Source organism: Scyliorhinus torazame, chromosome 18, assembly GCF_047496885.1.
Source record: "Scyliorhinus torazame isolate Kashiwa2021f chromosome 18, sScyTor2.1, whole genome shotgun sequence".
Taxonomy (NCBI): Eukaryota; Metazoa; Chordata; class Chondrichthyes; order Carcharhiniformes; family Scyliorhinidae; genus Scyliorhinus; species Scyliorhinus torazame.
Window position 1 is genome coordinate 59,386,634 of NC_092724.1, and position 19,928 is coordinate 59,406,561.

The 19,928-nt window shown below is 62.6% G+C and overlaps 1 protein-coding gene across 1 annotated transcript in view; it reads left to right on the forward strand.

Moving 5' to 3' along the window:
- Positions 1-19,928, forward strand: part of LOC140395236 (procathepsin L-like) — a 129,049-nt gene that overhangs the window by 68,951 nt on the left and 40,170 nt on the right. The window contains exon 4 of the mRNA XM_072482788.1: positions 856-1,080. Coding sequence (XP_072338889.1) covers positions 856-1,080 — 225 coding nt within the window. The remainder of the gene's footprint in view (positions 1-855; positions 1,081-19,928) is intronic.

Here is a 19,928-nt window from a genome sequence, read left to right on the forward strand (position 1 = left end):
TGCCAATGCAAAGATTTTGGGCGCGATCTGCTGACCGGGTGGTGCGCCAGAACAGGGGATCTTGCAAAATGTTGCAATCTGAATCCTGCCCATTGTAGACAGGATCAGTATTCGGCACATTTGTGTATTAGAGTGAGACAGCTGGACTCACTCTAATATGCAGCTCGCCTGATCTGCCAAGGCCTTGGGTTCTGACCTCTTCACCTTGGAGAACTCAGGCGAGAGCTGTTCACTGTTGGTTCCCACAAATGGGAACAAGGAGGAATGGCAGTTGAGGCAGGGGATCTCCCAGGGGATCCGACAGGTGGTTGCCCTCGAGATAGGCCGACACCCTGGCACTACTGGTGCCACCTTGGCAGTGCCAGCCTGGCAACCTGGCAGTGTGACCTGGGTGCCAGCCTGGCACTGCCCACATTGCACTGCTAGTTGTCAGGGGCACTGACAGGGATGGCATTTTTCCCACACTAGGTATCGGGCTGGGGATGCCCTGCATGTCTGGGTAGGGTGCAGGGGCTCAAGAACCCCCATATTTGTGACCTAGTACTTTGGGGGGGTGAGATCCAGGGATGGGTCAGGTCGGGTGGGGGGGGGGGTCTATCTCCTCCTGCACTGAGGAGTTCTGGCGAGCAGAGTTCCTCAGTGCAGGAAATGGGACTAACTGCGGCCTCGGTGGGGTGTTCACCGCTGAGGCCCCGGATTGAAACAAAGTCCAGTTAGATAGAATGATGATTCTCGGCGCTGTGAGTGCAGGGAAACACCCGGCTAAACGCGCTCGACATGGGGCTCTGTTGCAAATCGGTTAGATCACACCCGGAATTTTTAATCAGAATGTTATTTTATTTCTGTCATGACCAGGGAAGCTGTGGTTCTTGCTGGGCTTTCAGTGCGACCGGTGCCATTGAAGGGCAGTGGGCTCGGAAACATGGAAAACTGATTTCCCTGAGTGAACAGAACCTGGTTGATTGTACCAAACTATATAATAACTATGGATGTGAAGGTGGATGGATGAAACGTGCCTTTACCTATGTGATCGACAATAAAGGCATCAACACGGCTGCAGATTATCCATATACTGCTCGGGTAAATCTCTTTTAATTGCTTTTCCAATTCTCCAGTTACAAAATGTTTACAATATTCATGGTAGACTACAGAGCCCAGTCCAAATAGAATGGAAGCTGACATCCAGCTTTGGATCAATTCTTCCCTGAGAAGCTGCTCCCAGGTTTCCACCAATGTCACTGTCTAACCAACATGAGGGAGGGTGAGGGAATATCACTTTTCAGGAAGGGACTAGTTCTCTCTTTCATTTCTCCCCTTATCTTGTAATTGATACACGATCAATTACTGCATAACTGAAGGCTTTAATAGATTAGAACTGTTCCCCAGCAGCTCAGGTACAGAATGAGGACTGCTGGGACGGCACCGACTCTTAATACTCCACCTATCTGGGCGGAGCTACATACTATACAGCCAATGGTAAACCCCCAGGTTTGACCAATGGAACTTCAGCCTCTCGGGTGCTGCAATACCTGATAATACCACATTCACCCCCTGTTAAAAAGTCCGGCGTGGGTGGTGGCCAGTGGCTACAACTGTATTCAACATGGTATGATCAGATATGGAGGTACCGTGATACCTCCTTACAGTGCTTATAGGGTATTTACAGTCATGGCAGATATATACAGTCAGTGTTTATTATTTACAGTTACAGATCGGTTAAGATGAAGCAATCAGTCGGTCGGGTGCCCTGGTCGTCCTCTGGGATCGTCTGGGCCTCGGTGGTGATTCCGGTGGGGGTCCAGGCGCCTGCGACTTCGGGAGCATGGCTTCGGCCTCCATGGCAGTTTCGTCACCCCTAGACGGCGCTGGTGGGGAGAGCGTTGACCTGGGAGGGTGTTGCCTGTAGTGGGTGGGTGGGAGGGCCCAGGCAGGAGCGGCGGGAGGACTGACCCCCCTTTTGAAGTGCTGCAGAGTGGTGGGGTGCGGGTGGTGGTTGGGGTGCGTGTGGGGATCCGACGGGCGCCAGTTTCCATAGGGAGACCGTATCTTGTCGGCCGTCAGGGAACGCCACGTAGGCGTACTGGGGGTTAGCGTGCAGCAAGTGGACCCTCTCGACCAACGGGTCCGACTTGTGCGCCTGCACGTGTTTTTGGAGCAGGATGGGTCCAGGTTGGGAGCGAGGTCTCGGAGGAGGACGTCCTGGGGAAGACAAGGAGACGTTCATGAGGTGTCTGATTGGTGGTCGTACAGAGCAATGACCGGATGGAGTGGAGGGCCTCCTGGAGGACTTCTTGCCAGTGGGAGACTGGGTGGTTCCTGGACCATAGGGCCAGTAGGACGGTCTTCCAGACCGTTCCGTTCTCCCTCTCTACTTGCCCGTTTCCCCGGGGGTTGTAACTGGTCGTCCTGCTTGAGGCGATGCCCTTGCTGAGCAGGAATTGACGCAGCTTGTCGCTCATAAAGGAGGACCCCTATCACTGTGTATGTAAGCGGGGAAACCAAACAGTGCAAAGATACCATGGAGGGCCTTGATGACGGTGGTGGCGGTCATGTCGGGGCAGGGGATGGCGAAGGGTGGCAGAGGTCCTCGTGGAGGGCTCGGAGGCAGTCCACTTGTGCGGTGACACATGTGCCGCGGGACAGGGCGTCAGGAGGCTCGTTTAGCTTCCCGGGACGATACAAGATCTCGCAGTTGTAGGTGGAGAGTTCTATCCTCCACCGCAAGATCTTGTTGTTTTTTTATCTTGCCCCGCTGTGCATTATCGAACATGAACGCTACCGACCGTTGGTCAGTGAGGAGAGTGAATCTCCTGCCAGCCAGGTAATGCCTCCAGTGTCGCACAGCTTCTACTATGGCTTGGGCCTGCTTTTCGACTGAGGAGTGGCGGATTTCGGAAGCATGGAGGGTACTGGAGAAGAAGGCCACGGGTCTGCCCGCTTGGTTGAGGGTTGCCGTCAGAGCTACGTCGGATGCATCGCTCTCGAGCTGGAAGGGGAGGGACTCGTCGATGGCGTGCATCGTGGCCTTTGCAATGTCTGCTTTGATGCGTCTGAAGGCCTGGCGGGCCTCCATCGACAGGGGGAAGGTTGTGGACTAGATCATGGGACGGGCTTTGTCTGCGTAGTTAGGGACCCACTGGGCGTAGTAACTAAAAATCCCAAGGCAGCGCTTCAGGGCCTTGGGGCAGTGAGGGAGGGGGAACTCCATAAGGGGACGCATGCGTTCAGGGTCGGGGCCTATAACTCCATTTCGCACTACGTAGCCGAGAATGGCTAGACGGTCGGTGCTAAATACGCATTTATCCTTATTGTACGTTAAGTTAAGGATTTTCGCGGTCTGGAGGAATTTTCGGAGGTTGGAGTTGTGGTCCTGCTGGTCATGGCCGCAGATGGTGACGTTATCGAGATACGGGAACGTTGCGCGCAAGCCGTACCGGTCAACCATTCGGTCCATCTCGCGTTGGAAGACCAAGACCCCGTTAGTGACACCGAAGGGAACACTTAAAAAATGATAGAGCCGCCCATCTGCCTCGAAGGCAGTGTATTTGCGGTCGCTCGTGCGGAGGGGTAGCTGGTGGTAGGCAGACTTGAGATCCACCATGGAGAAGACCTTATAATGCACGATCCTGTTTACCAGGTCGGATATGCGGGGGAGAGGGTACGCGTCCAGCTGCGTAAACCTGTTGATGGTCTGACTGTAATCAATGACCATCCTATGTTTCTCCCCGGTCTTTACCACCACTACTTGGGCTCTCCACGGACTGTTGCGAGCTTCAATGACCCCTTCCCTTAGTAGCCTTTGGACCTCCGACCTAATGAAGGTCCGGTCCTGGGCACTGTACCGTCTGCTCCTGGTGGCGACGGGTTTGCAATCCGGGGTGAGGTTCGCAAACAGGGAAGGCGGGTCGACCTTAAGTGTCGAGAAGCCGCAGACAGTAAGGGGGGAGGGGGGGGGAAGGTTTGCTAGGCAGGACCCCTTTATCTCCACTGAGTAGGAACTGGAGGCCAGGGAGAGTCTTTGATTTATAGGGTGGGTAAAAAGTGAACAGCGCCTTACCGTGTCGGGGTGTATAAAGCTCTCCGTGCTCCCAGAGACGATCAGGCAGGGAGCCTCGTGGCCATTGATGAAGACCGTTGTCGTTGCTGTTGAGAGTGTTCGATGTCAAGTTTGGTCCAGAGTTACCGAGGCCAGACGCAGTAAATTTTGATCGGACAGTGTATAGTCGGCCGGGCTGGGGTCCTGGGCCCCATCCAAGATGACGTCTCCCATGGGTCGCACATGGTGGTCGGAGATGGACAAAATGGCGGCGCCGATCCGTCCAGTGCGGTGTCCGGGGAACAAGATGGCGGCGCCCAGGGGCCGCACGTGGCCCGAGGATACGGGGGTGCTGGTGACTGCTGGCCGCCTGGGGCCCGAGGGGAAGTTCGCTGTGGCAGCCCGGAGTCACCGCTCGTGCCTGGCAAACCCCCACAAAATGGCCCTTCTTGCCGCACCCTTTGCAGGAGGGTTGGCCGCATCGTTGTGGTCTGCTGCAAACCTCCACAATATATCCTAGCAGAGGGGCGATGTGCTGGAGGAGGATGAGGATCAAGGGCAGGCCTTGTCAGACGAGGAGGATGAGGGGAGTGAGGGGGACAATGAGCGGGACATGGGGGCTAGCCATGCACGGAAGGTTGCACGACACTATCGGCAGGGTCAGCGAGCACGGGATGCTTTAGTCGACAGGCGTTTCACCAACTGGGGGGTGGGTGAGTTACTCGGCAGGGGCCCGGACATCACAATACCGCACCCCCTCACCACCGACCACCCTCGCCTCCCGCACCACCGACAACCCTCGCCTCCCGCACAACCCACCATCCTCACCTCCCACACCACCCACCACCCTCACCTCCCACATCACCGAATACCTTCACCTCCCACCGAACACCCTCGCCTCCCGCACCACCGAATACCTTCACCCCCCTCACCACCGACCACCCTCGCCTCCCGCACCACCCACCATCCTCACCTCACACACCACCCTCACCTCCCACACCACCCTCCACCCTCACCTCCCACACCACCCTCCACCCTCACCTCCCACACCACCGAACACCCTCGCCTCCCGCACAACCCACCATCCTCACCTCCCACACCACCCACCAACCTCACCTCCCACACCACCCACCACCCTCACCCCCCACACCACCCACCATCTTCACCTCCCACACCAACCCCCACCCTCACCTCCCACACCACCCTCACCTCCCACACCACCGAACACACTCACCTCCCACACCACCCACCACCCTCACTTCTCACACCACCGATCACCCTCACCTCTCACACCACCCAACACCCTCACCTCCCACACCACCGACCACCCTCACCTCCCACACCACCCTCCATCCTCACCTCGCACACCACCGAACACCCTCACCTCCCACACCACCGAACACCCTCACCTCCCACACCACCCACCACCCTCACCTCCCACACCACCCTCCATCCTCACCTCGCACACCACCGAACACCCTCACCTCCCACACCACCGAACACCCTCACCTCCCACACCACCCAACACCCTCACCTCCCACACCACCCACCACCCTCACCACCCACACCACCCACCATCCTTACCCCCAACACCACCGACCACCCTCACCTCCCACACCACCGAACACACTCACCTCCCACACCACCCAACACCCTCACCTCCCACACCACCCAACACCCTCACCTCCAACACCACCCACCACCCTCACCTCCCACACCACCGAACACACTCACCTCCCACACCACCGATCACCCTCACCTCCCACACCACCGATCACCCTCACCTCCCACACCACCCACCACCCTCACCTCCCACACCACCCCCTACCCTTACCTCCCACACAACCCACCATCCTCACCTCGCACACCACCGACCACCCTCACCTCCCACACCACCGAACACACTCACCTCCCACACCACCCAACACCCTCACCTCCCACACCACCCACCACCCTCACCTCCCACACCACCGAACACACCCACCTCCCACACCACCCAACACCCTCACCTCCAACACCACCCACCATCCTCACCTCCCACACCACCGAACACACTCACCTCCCACACCACCGATCACCCTCACCTCCCACACCACCCACCACCCTCACATCCCACACCACCCGCTACCCTTACCTCCCACACAACCCACCACCCTCACCTCCCACACCACCGACCACCCTCACCTCCCACGCCACCCACCATCCTCGCCTCCCACACCACCGACCGCCCTCACCCCCCACACCACCCACCACCCTCACCTCCCACACCACCGAACACCCGCACCCCCCACCACCCTCACCTCCCACACCACCCATCATCTTCACCTCCCACACCACACACCACCCTCACATCCCACACCACCCACCACCCTCACCTCCCCCACCACCCACCATCCTCACCTCCCACACCACCCACCACCCTCACCTCCCACACCACCGACCACCCTCACCTCCCACACCACCCACCATCCTCACCTCCCACACCACCCACCACCCTCACCTCCCACACCACCCACCATCCTCACCTCCCACACGACCCACCACCCTCACCTCCCACACCACCGAACACCCTCATCTCCCACACCACCCTCCATCCTCACCTCCCACACCACCCTCACTTCCCCCACCACCGACCACCCTCACCTTCCACACCACCGAACACTCTCACCTCCCACACCACCCACGATCCTCGCCTCCCACACCACCGACCACCCTCACCTCCCACACCACCCACCACCCTCACCTTCCACACCACCGAACACTCTCACCTCCCACACCACCCACGATCCTCGCCTCCCACACCACCCACCATCCTCACCTCGCACACCACCGACCACCCTCACCTCCCACACCACCCACCACCCTCACCTCCCAGACCACCCACCAACCTCACCTCCCACACCACCCACCACCCTCACCTCCCAGACCACCCACCATCCTCACCTCCCACACCACCCACCAACCTCACCTCCCACACCACCGACCACCCTCACCTCCCACACCACCCACCATCCTCACCTCGCACACCACCGACCACCCTCACCTCCCACACCACCGACCACCCTCACCTCCCACACCACCCACCATCCTCACCTCCCACACCACCGACCACCCTCACCTCCCAGACCACCCACCAACCTCATCTCCCACACCACCCACCATCTTCACCTCCCACACCAACCCCCACCCTCACCTCCCACACCACCCACCACCCTCACCTCCGACACCACCCACCATCCTCACCTCCCACACCACCGACCACCCTCACCTCCGACACCACCCACCATCCTCACCTCCCACACCACCCACCATCCTCACCTCCCACACCACGGACCACCCTCACCTCCCACACCACCGAACACCCTCACCTCCCACACCACCCACCACCCTCACCTCCCAGACCACCGACCACCCTCACCTTCAACACCACCGACCACCCTCACCTCCCACACCACCGAAAACCCTCACCTCCAACACCACCCACCACCCTCACCTCCCACACCACCGAACACCCTCACTTCTCACACCACCGAACACCCTCACCTCCCTCACCACCCACCACCCTCACCTGCCACACCACCGATCACCCTCACCTCCCACACCACCCACCACCCTCACCTCCCACATCACCCCCTACCCTTACCTCCCACACAACCCACCATCCTCACCTCGCACACCACCGACCACCCTCACCTCCCACACCACCCACCACCCTCACCTTCCACACCACCGATCACCCTCACCTCCCACACCACCCACCACCTTCACCTCCCACACCAAACCCCACCCTCACCTCCCACACCACCGATCACCCTCACCTCCCACACCACCCACCACCCTCACCTCCCACACCACCGAACACCCTCACCTCCAACACCACCCACCACCCTCACCTCCCACACCACCGAACACCCTCACTTCTCACACCACCGAACACCCTCACCTCCCCCACCACCCACCACCCTCACCTCCCACACCACCCCCTACCCTTACCTCCCACACAACCCACCCTCCTCACCTCGCACACCACCGACCACCCTCACCTCGCACACCACCGATCACCCTCACCTCCCACACCTCCCACCACCCTCACCTCCCACACCACCCCCTACCCTTACCTCCCACACAACCCACCATCCTCACCTCCCACACCACCGACCACCCTCACCTCCCACACCACCCACCATCCTCACCTCCCACACGACCCACCACCCTCACCTCGCACACCACCCACCATTCTCACCTCCCACACCAACCACCACCCTCACCACCCACACCACCCACCACCTTCACCTCCCCCACCACCCACCACCTTCACCTCCCACGCCACCGACCACCTTCACCTCCCACACCACCCACCACCCTCACCTCCCACACCACCCACACCACCCACCATCCTCACCCCCCACACGACCCACCACCCTCACCTCCCACACCACCGAACACCCTCACCTCCCACACCACCCACCATCCTCACCCCCCACACGACCCACCATCCTCACCTCCCACACCACCGAACACCCTCACCTCCCACACTAACCCCCACACTCACCTCCCACACTACCCACCACCCTCACCTTCCACACCACCCTCCACCCTCACCTCCCACACCACCCACCACCCTCACCTGCCACACCACCCTCACCTCCCACACCACCCACCACCCTCACCTGCGACACCACCCACCACCCTCACCCCCCACACCACCCACCATCCTCACCTCCCACACCACCCACCACCTTCACCTCCCACACCACCGACCACCCTCACCTCCCACACCACCCACCATCCTCACCTCCCACACCACCGACCACCCTCATCTCCCACAACACCCACCATCCTCACCTCCCACACCACCCACCAACCTCACCTCCCACACCACTGACCACCCTCACCTCCCACACCACCCACCACACTCACCTCCCAGACCACCCACCAACCTCACCTCCCACACCACCCACCACCCTCACCTCCCACACCACCCACCATCCTCACCTCCCACACCACCCACCATCCTCACCTCGCACACCACCGACCACCCTCACCTCCCACACCACCCACCATCCTCACCTCCCACACCACCCACCAACCTCACCTCCCTCACCACCCACCAACCTCATCTCCCACACCACCCACCACCTTCACCTCCCACACCAACCCTCACCCTCACCTCCCACACCACTGACCACCCTCACCTCCGACACCACCCACCATCCTCATCTCCCACACCACCCACCATCCTCACCTCCCACACCACCCTCCATCCTCACCTCCCACACCACCCACCACCCTCACCTCCCACACCACCCACCACCATCACCTCCCACACCTCCCTCACCACCGAACACCCTCACCTCCCACACCACCGAACACCCTCACCTCCCACACCACCCACCACATTCACCTCCCACACCAACCCCCACCCTCACCTCCCACACCACCCACCACCCTCACCTCCCACACCACCCACCACCCTCACCTCCCACACCACCGAACACCCTCACCTCCCACACCACCCACCACCCTCACCTCCCACACCACCGAACACCCTCACTTCCCCCACCACCGAACATCCTCACCTCCCACACGACCCAACATCCTCACCTCCCACACCACCCTCCACCCTCACCTCCCACACCACCCACCACCCTCACCTCCCAGACCACCCACCAACCTCACCTCCCACACCACCCACCAACCTCACCTCCCACACCACCCACCACCCTCACCCCCCACACCACCCACCATCTTCACCTCCCACACCAACCCCCACCCTCACCTCCCACACCACCGACCACCCTCACCTCCGACACCACCCAGCATCCTCACCTCCCACACCACCCACCATCCTCACCTCCCACACCACCGAACACCCTCACCTCCCACACCACCCACCATCCTCACCTCCCACACCACCCACCATCCTCACCTCTCACACCACCGAACACACTCACCTCCCACACCACCCAACACCCTCACCTCCCACACCACCCACCACCCTCACTTCTCACACCACCGATCACCCTCACCTCCCACACAACCCACCATCCTCACCTCGCACACCACCGACCACCCTCACCTCCCACACCACCCTCCATCCTCACCTCGCACACCACCGAACACCCTCACCTCCAACACCACCGACCACCCTCACCTCCCACACTACCGAACACCCTCACCTCCCACACCACCCACACCACCCCCCATCCTTACCCCCAACACCACCGACCACCCTCACCTCCCACACCACCGAACACACTCACCTCCCACACCACCCAACAGCCTCACCTCCAACACCACCCACCACCCTCACCTCCCACACCACCGAACACACTCACCTCCCACACCACCCATCATCTTCACCTCCCACACCACCCACCACCCTCACCTCCCACACCACCCCCTACCCTTACCTCCCACACAACCCACCACCCTCACCTCCCACACCACCGACCACCCTCACCTCCCACGCCACCCACCATCCTCGCCTCCCACACCACCGACCGCCCTCACCCCCCACACCACCCACCACCCTCACCTCCCACACCACCGAACACCCTCACCCCCCACCACCCTCACCTCCCACACCACCCATCATCTTCACCTCCCACACCACACACCACCCTCACCTCCCACACCACCCACCACCCTCACCTCCCACACCACCCACCATCCTCACCTCCCACACCACCCACCACCCTCACCTCCCACACCACCGACCACCCTCACCTCCCACACCACCCACCATCCTCACCTCCCACACCACCCACCACCCTCACCTCCCACACCACCCACCATCGTCACCTCCCACACAACCCACCACCCTCTCCTCCCACACCACCGAACACCCTCATCTCCCACACCACCCTCCATCCTCACCTCCCACACCACCCTCACTTCCCCCACCACCGACCACCCTCACCTTCCACACCACCGAACACTCTCACCTCCCACACCACCCACGATCCTCGCCTCCCACACCACCGACCACCCTCACCTCCCACACCACCCACCACCCTCACCTTCCACACCACCGAACACTCTCACCTCCCACACCACCCACGATCTTCGCCTCCCACACCACCCACCATCCTCACCTCGCACACCACCGACCACCCTCACCTCCCACACCACCCACCACCCTCACCTCCCAGACCACCCACCAACCTCACCTCCCAGACCACCCACCAACCTCACCTCCCACACCACCCACCACCCTCACCTCCCAGACCACCCACCATCCTCACCTCCCACACCACCCACCAACCTCACCTCCCACACCACCGACCACCCTCACCTCCCACACCACCCACCATCCTCACCTCGCACACCACCGACCACCCTCACCTCCCACACCACCGACCACCCTCACCTCCCACACCACGCACCATCCTCACCTCCCACACCACCGACCACCCTCACCTCCCAGACCACCCACCAACCTCACCTCCCACACCACCCACCATCTTCACCTCCCACACCAACCCCCACCCTCACCTCCCACACCACCCACCACCCTCACCTCCGACACCACCCACCATCCTCACCTCCCACACCACCGACCACCCTCACCTCCGACACCACCCACCATCCTCACCTCCCACACGACCCACCATCCTCACCTCCCACACCACCGACCACCCTCACCTCCCACACCACCGAACACCCTCACCTCCCACACCACCCACCACCCTCACCTCCCAGACCACCGACCACCCTCACCTTCCACACCACCGACCACCCTCACCTCCCACACCACCGAAAACACTCACCTCCAACACCACCCACCATCCTCACCTCCCACACCACCGAACACCCTCACTTCTCACACCACCGAACACCCTCACCTCCCCCACCACCCACCACCCTCACCTGCCACACCACCGATCACCCTCACCTCCCACACCACCCACCACCCTCACCTCCCACATCACCCCCTACCCTTACCTCCCACACAACCCACCATCCTCACCTCGCACACCACCGACCACCCTCACCTCCCACACCACCCACCACCCTCACCTTCCACACCACCGATCACCCTCACCTCCCACACCACCCACCACCTTCACCTCCCACACCAACCCCCACCCTCACCACCCACACCACCGATCACCCTCACCTCCCACACCACCCACCACCCTCACCTCCCACACCACCGAACACCCTCACCTCCAACACCACCCTCACCTCCCACACCACCGAACACCCTCACTTCTCACACCACCGAACACCCTCACCTCCCCCACCACCCACCACCCTCACCTCCCACACCACCCCCTACCCTTACCTCCCACACAACCCACCATCCTCACCTCGCACACCACCGACCACCCTCACCTCCCACACCACCCACCACCCTCACCTCCCAGACCACCCACCAACCTCACCTCCCACACCACCCACCACCCTCACCTCCCAGACCACCCACCATCCTCACCTCCCACACCACCCACCAACCTCACCTCCCACACCACCGACCACCCTCACCTCCCACACCACCCACCATCCTCACCTCGCACACCACCGACCACCCTCACCTCCCACACCACCGACCACCCTCACCTCCCACACCACCCACCATCCTCACCTCCCACACCACCGACCACCCTCACCTCCCAGACCACCCACCAACCTCATCTCCCACACCACCCACCATCTTCACCTCCCACACCAACCCCCACCCTCACCTCCCACACCACCCACCACCCTCACCTCCGACACCACCCACCATCCTCACCTCCCACACCACCGACCACCCTCACCTCCGACACCACCCACCATCCTCACCTCCCACACCACCCACCATCCTCACCTCCCACACCACGGACCACCCTCACCTCCCACACCACCGAACACCCTCACCTCCCACACCACCCACCACCCTCACCTCCCAGACCACCGACCACCCTCACCTTCAACACCACCGACCACCCTCACCTCCCACACCACCGAAAACCCTCACCTCCAACACCACCCACCACCCTCACCTCCCACACCACCGAACACCCTCACTTCTCACACCACCGAACACCCTCACCTCCCCCACCACCCACCACCCTCACCTGCGACACCACCGATCACCCTCACCTCCCACACCACCCACCACCCTCACCTCCCACATCACCCCCTACCCTTACCTCCCACACAACCCACCATCCTCACCTCGCACACCACCGACCACCCTCACCTCCCACACCACCCACCACCCTCACCTTCCACACCACCGATCACCCTCACCTCCCACACCACCCACCACCTTCACCTCCCACACCAAACCCCACCCTCACCTCCCACACCACCGATCACCCTCACCTCCCACACCACCCACCACCCTCACCTCCCACACCACCGAACACCCTCACCTCCAACACCACCCACCACCCTCACCTCCCACACCACCGAACACCCTCACTTCTCACACCACCGAACACCCTCACCTCCCCCACCACCCACCACCCTCACCTCCCACACCACCCCCTACCCTTACCTCCCACACAACCCACCCTCCTCACCTCGCACACCACCGACCACCCTCACCTCGCACACCACCGATCACCCTCACCTCCCACACCACCCACCACCCTCACCTCCCACACCACCCCCTACCCTTACCTCCCACACAACCCACCATCCTCACCTCCCACACCACCGACCACCCTCACCTCCCACACCACCCACCATCCTCACCTCCCACACGACCCACCACCCTCACCTCGCACACCACCCACCATTCTCACCTCCCACACCAACCACCGCCCTCACCACCCACACCACCCACCACCTTCACCTCCCCCACCACCCACCACCTTCACCTCCCACGCCACCGACCACCCTCACCTCCCACACCACCCACCACCCTCACCTCCCACACCACCCACACCACCCACCATCCTCACCCCCCACACGACCCACCACCCTCACCTCCCACACCACCGAACACCCTCACCTCCCACACCACCCACCATCCTCACCCCCCACACGACCCACCATCCTCACCTCCCACACCACCGAACACCCTCACCTCCCACACTAACCCCCACACTCACCTCCCACACTACCCACCACCCTCACCTTCCACACCACCCTCCACCCTCACCTCCCACACCACCCACCACCCTCACCTGCCACACCACCCTCACCTCCCACACCACCCGCCACCCTCACCTGCCACACCACCCACCACCCTCACCCCCCACACCACCCACCATCCTCACCTCCCACACCACCCACCACCTTCACCTCCCACACCACCGACCACCCTCACCTCCCACACCACCCACCATCCTCACCTCCCACACCACCGACCACCCTCATCTCCCACAACACCCACCATCCTCACCTCCCACACCACCCACCAACCTCACCTCCCACACCACTGACCACCCTCACCTCCCACACCACCCACCACACTCACCTCCCAGACCACCCACCAACCTCACCTCCCACACCACCCACCACCCTCACCTCCCACACCACCCACCATCCTCACCTCCCACACCACCCACCATCCTCACCTCGCACACCACCGACCACCCTCACCTCCCACACCACCCACCATCCTCACCTCCCACACCACCCACCAACCTCACCTCCCTCACCACCCACCAACCTCATCTCCCACACCACCCACCACCTTCACCTCCCACACCAACCCTCACCCTCACCTCCCACACCACTGACCACCCTCACCTCCGACACCACCCACCATCCTCATCTCCCACACCACCCACTATCCTCACCTCCCACACCACCCTCCATCCTCACCTCCCACACCACCCACCACCCTCACCTCCCACACCACCCACCACCATCACCTCCCACACCTCCCTCACCACCGAACACCCTCACCTCCCACACCACCGAACACCCTCACCTCCCACACCACCCACCACATTCACCTCCCACACCAACCCCCACCCTCACCTCCCACACCACCCACCACCCTCACCTCCCACACCACCCACCACCCTCACCTCCCACACCACCGAACACCCTCACCTCCCACACCACCCACCACCCTCACCTCCCACACCACCGAACACCCTCACTTCCCCCACCACCGAACATCCTCACCTCCCACACCACCCACCAACCTCACCTCCCACACCACCCACCACCCTCACCCCCCACACCACCCACCATCTTCACCTCCCACACCAACCCCCACCCTCACCTCCCACACCACCGACCACCCTCACCTCCGACACCACCCAGCATCCTCACCTCCCCCACCACCCACCATCCTCACCTCCCACACCACCGAACACCCTCACCTCCCACACCACCCACCATCCTCACCTCCCACACCACCCACCATCCTCACCTCTCACACCACCGAACACACTCACCTCCCACACCACCCAACACCCTCACCTCCCACACCACCCACCACCCTCACTTCTCACACCACCGATCACCCTCACCTCCCACACAACCCACCATCCTCACCTCGCACACCACCGACCACCCTCACCTCCCACACCACCCTCCATCCTCACCTCGCACACCACCGAACACCCTCACCTCCAACACCACCGACCACCCTCACCTCCCACACTACCGAACACCCTCACCTCCCACACCACCCACACCACCCCCCATCCTTACCCCCAACACTACCGACCACCCTCACCTCCCACACCACCGAACACACTCACCTCCCACACCACCCAACAGCCTCACCTCCAACACCACCCACCACCCTCACCTCCCACACCACCGAACACACTCACCTCCCACACCACCCATCATCTTCACCTCCCACACCACCCACCACCCTCACCTCCCACACCACCCCCTACCCTTACCTCCCACACAACCCACCACCCTCACCTCCCACACCACCGACCACCCTCACCTCCCACGCCACCCACCATCCTCGCCTCCCACACCACCGACCGCCCTCACCCCCCACACCACCCACCACCCTCACCTCCCACACCACCGAACACCCTCACCCCCCACCACCCTCACCTCCCACACCACCCATCATCTTCACCTCCCACACCACACACCACCCTCACCTCCCACACCACCCACCACCCTCACCTCCCACACCACCCACCATCCTCACCTCCCACACCACCCACCACCCTCACCTCCCACACCACCGACCACCCTCACCTCCCACACCACCCACCATCCTCACCTCCCACACCACCCACCACCCTCACCTCCCACACCACCCACCATCGTCACCTCCCACACAACCCACCACCCTCTCCTCCCACACCACCGAACACCCTCATCTCCCACACCACCCTCCATCCTCACCTCCCACACCACCCTCACTTCCCCCACCACCGACCACCCTCACCTTCCACACCACCGAACACTCTCACCTCCCACACCACCCACGATCCTCGCCTCCCACACCACCGACCACCCTCACCTCCCACACCACCCACCACCCTCACCTTCCACACCACCGAACACTCTCACCTCCCACACCACCCACGATCTTCGCCTCCCGCACCACCCACCATCCTCACCTCGCACACCACCGACCACCCTCACCTCCCACACCACCCACCACCCTCACCTCCCAGACCACCCACCAACCTCACCTCCCACACCACCCACCACCCTCACCTCCCAGACCACCCACCATCCTCACCTCCCACACCACCCACCAACCTCACCTCCCACACCACCGACCACCCTCACCTCCCACACCACCCACCATCCTCACCTCGCACACCACCGACCACCCTCACCTCCCACACCACCGACCACCCTCACCTCCCACACCACGCACCATCCTCACCTCCCACACCACCGACCACCCTCACCTCCCAGACCACCCACCAACCTCACCTCCCACACCACCCACCATCTTCACCTCCCACACCAACCCCCACCCTCACCTCCCACACCACCCACCACCCTCACCTCCGACACCACCCACCATCCTCACCTCCCACACCACCGACCACCCTCACCTCCGACACCACCCACCATCCTCACCTCCCACACGACCCACCATCCTCACCTCCCACACCACCAACCACCCTCACCTCCCACACCACCGAACACCCTCACCTCCCACACCACCCACCACCCTCACCTCCCAGACCACCGACCACCCTCACCTTCCACACCACCGACCACCCTCACCTCCCACACCACCGAAAACACTCACCTCCAACACCACCCACCATCCTAACCTCCCACACCACCGAACACCCTCACTTCTCACACCACCGAACACCCTCACCTCCCCCACCACCCACCACCCTCACCTGCCACACCACCGATCACCCTCACCTCCCACACCACCCACCACCCTCACCTCCCACATCACCCCCTACCCTTACCTCCCACACAACCCACCATCCTCACCTCGCACACCACCGACCACCCTCACCTCCCACACCACCCACCACCCTCACCTTCCACACCACCGATCACCCTCACCTCCCACACCACCCACCACCTTCACCTCCCACACCAACCCCCACCCTCACCTCCCACACCACCGATCACCCTCACCTCCCACACCACCCACCACCCTCACCTCCCACACCACCGAACACCCTCACCTCCAACACCACCCACCACCCTCACCTCCCACACCACCGAACACCCTCACTTCTCACACCACCGAACACCCTCACCTCCCCCACCACCCACCACCCTCACCTCCCACACCACCCCCTACCCTTACCTCCCACACAACCCACCATCCTCACCTCGCACACCACCGACCACCCTCACCTCGCACACCACCGATCACCCTCACCTCCCACACCACCCACCACCCTCACCTCCCACACCACCCCCTACCCTTACCTCCCACACAACCCACCATCCTCACCTCCCACACCACCGACCACCCTCACCTCCCACACCACCCACCATCCTCACCTCCCACACGACCCACCACCCTCACCTCGCACACCACCCACCATTCTCACCTCCCACACCAACCACCACCCTCACCACCCACACAACCCACCACCTTCACCTCCCCCACCACCCACCACCTTCACCTCCCACGCCACCGACCACCCTCACCTCCGACACCACCCACCACCCTCACCTCCCACACCACCCACACCACCCACCATCCTCACCCCCCACACGACCCACCACCCTCACCTCCCACACCACCGAACACCCTCACCTCCCACACCACCCACCATCCTCACCCCCCACACGACCCACCATCCTCACCTCCCACACCACCGAACACCCTCACCTCCCACACTAACCCCCACACTCACCTCCCACACTACCCACCACCCTCACCTTCCACACCACCCTCCACCCTCACCTCCCACACCACCCACCACCCTCACCTGCCACACCACCCTCACCTCCCACACCACCCACCACCCTCACCTGCCACACCACCCACCACCCTCACCACCCACACCACCCACCATCCTCACCTCCCACACCACCCACCACCTTCACCTCCCACACCACCGACCACCCTCACCTCCCACACCACCCACCATCCTCACCTCCCACACCACCGACCACCCTCATCTCCCACAACACCCACCATCCTCACCTCCCACACCACCCACCAACCTCACCTCCCACACCACTGACCACCCTCACCTCCCACACCACCCACCACCCTCACCTCCCAGACCACCCACCAACCTCACCTCCCACACCACCCACCACCCTCACCTCGCACACCACCGACCACCCTCACCTCCCAGACCACCCACCAACCTCACCTCCCACACCACCCACCACCCTCACCTCCCACACCACCCACCATCCTCACCTCCCACACCACCCACCAACCTCACCTCCCACACCACCCACCAACCTCATATCCCACACCACCCACCACCTTCACCTCCCACACCAACCCTCACCCTCACCTCCCACACCACTGACCACCCTCACCTCCGACACCACCCACCATCCTCATCTCCCACACCACCCACCATCCTCACCTCCCACACCACCCTCCATCCTCACCTCCCACACCACCCACCACCCTCACCTCCCACACCACCCACCACCATCACCTCCCACACCTCCCTCACCACCGAACACCCTCACCTCCCACACCACCGAACACCCTCACCTCCCACACCACCCACCACATTCACCTCCCACACCAACCCCCACCCTCACCTCCCACACCACCCACCACCCTCACCTCCCACACCACCCACCACACTCACCTCCCACACCACCGAACACCCTCACCTCCCACACCACCCACCACGCTCACCTCCCACACCACCGAACACCCTCTCTTCCCCCACCACCGAACATCCTCACGTCCAACACCACCCACCATCCTCACCTCCCACACCACCCTCCACCCTCACCTCCCACACCACCCACCACCCTCACCTCCCAGACCACCCACCAACCTCACCTCCCACACCACCCACCAACCTCACCTCCCACACCACCCACCACCCTCACCCCCCACACCACCCACCATCTTCACCTCCCACACCAACCCCCACCCTCACCTCCCACACCACCGACCACCCTCACCTCCGACACCACCCACCATCTTCACCTCCCACACCAACCCCCACCCTCACCTCCCACACCACCGAACACCCTCACCTCCCACACCACCCACCATCCTCACCTCCCACACCACCCACCATCCTCACCTCTCAAACCACCGAACACACTCACCTCCCACACCACCCAACACCCTCACCTCCCACACCACCCACCACCCTCACTTCTCACACCACCGATCACCCTCACCTCCCACACAACCCACCATCCTCACCTCGCACACCACCGACCACCCTCACCTCTCACACCACCCTCCATCCTCACCTCGCACACCACCGAACACCCTCACCTCCAACACCACCGACCACCCTCACCTCCCACACTACCGAACACCCTCACCTCCCACACCACCCACACCACCCCCCATCCTTACCCC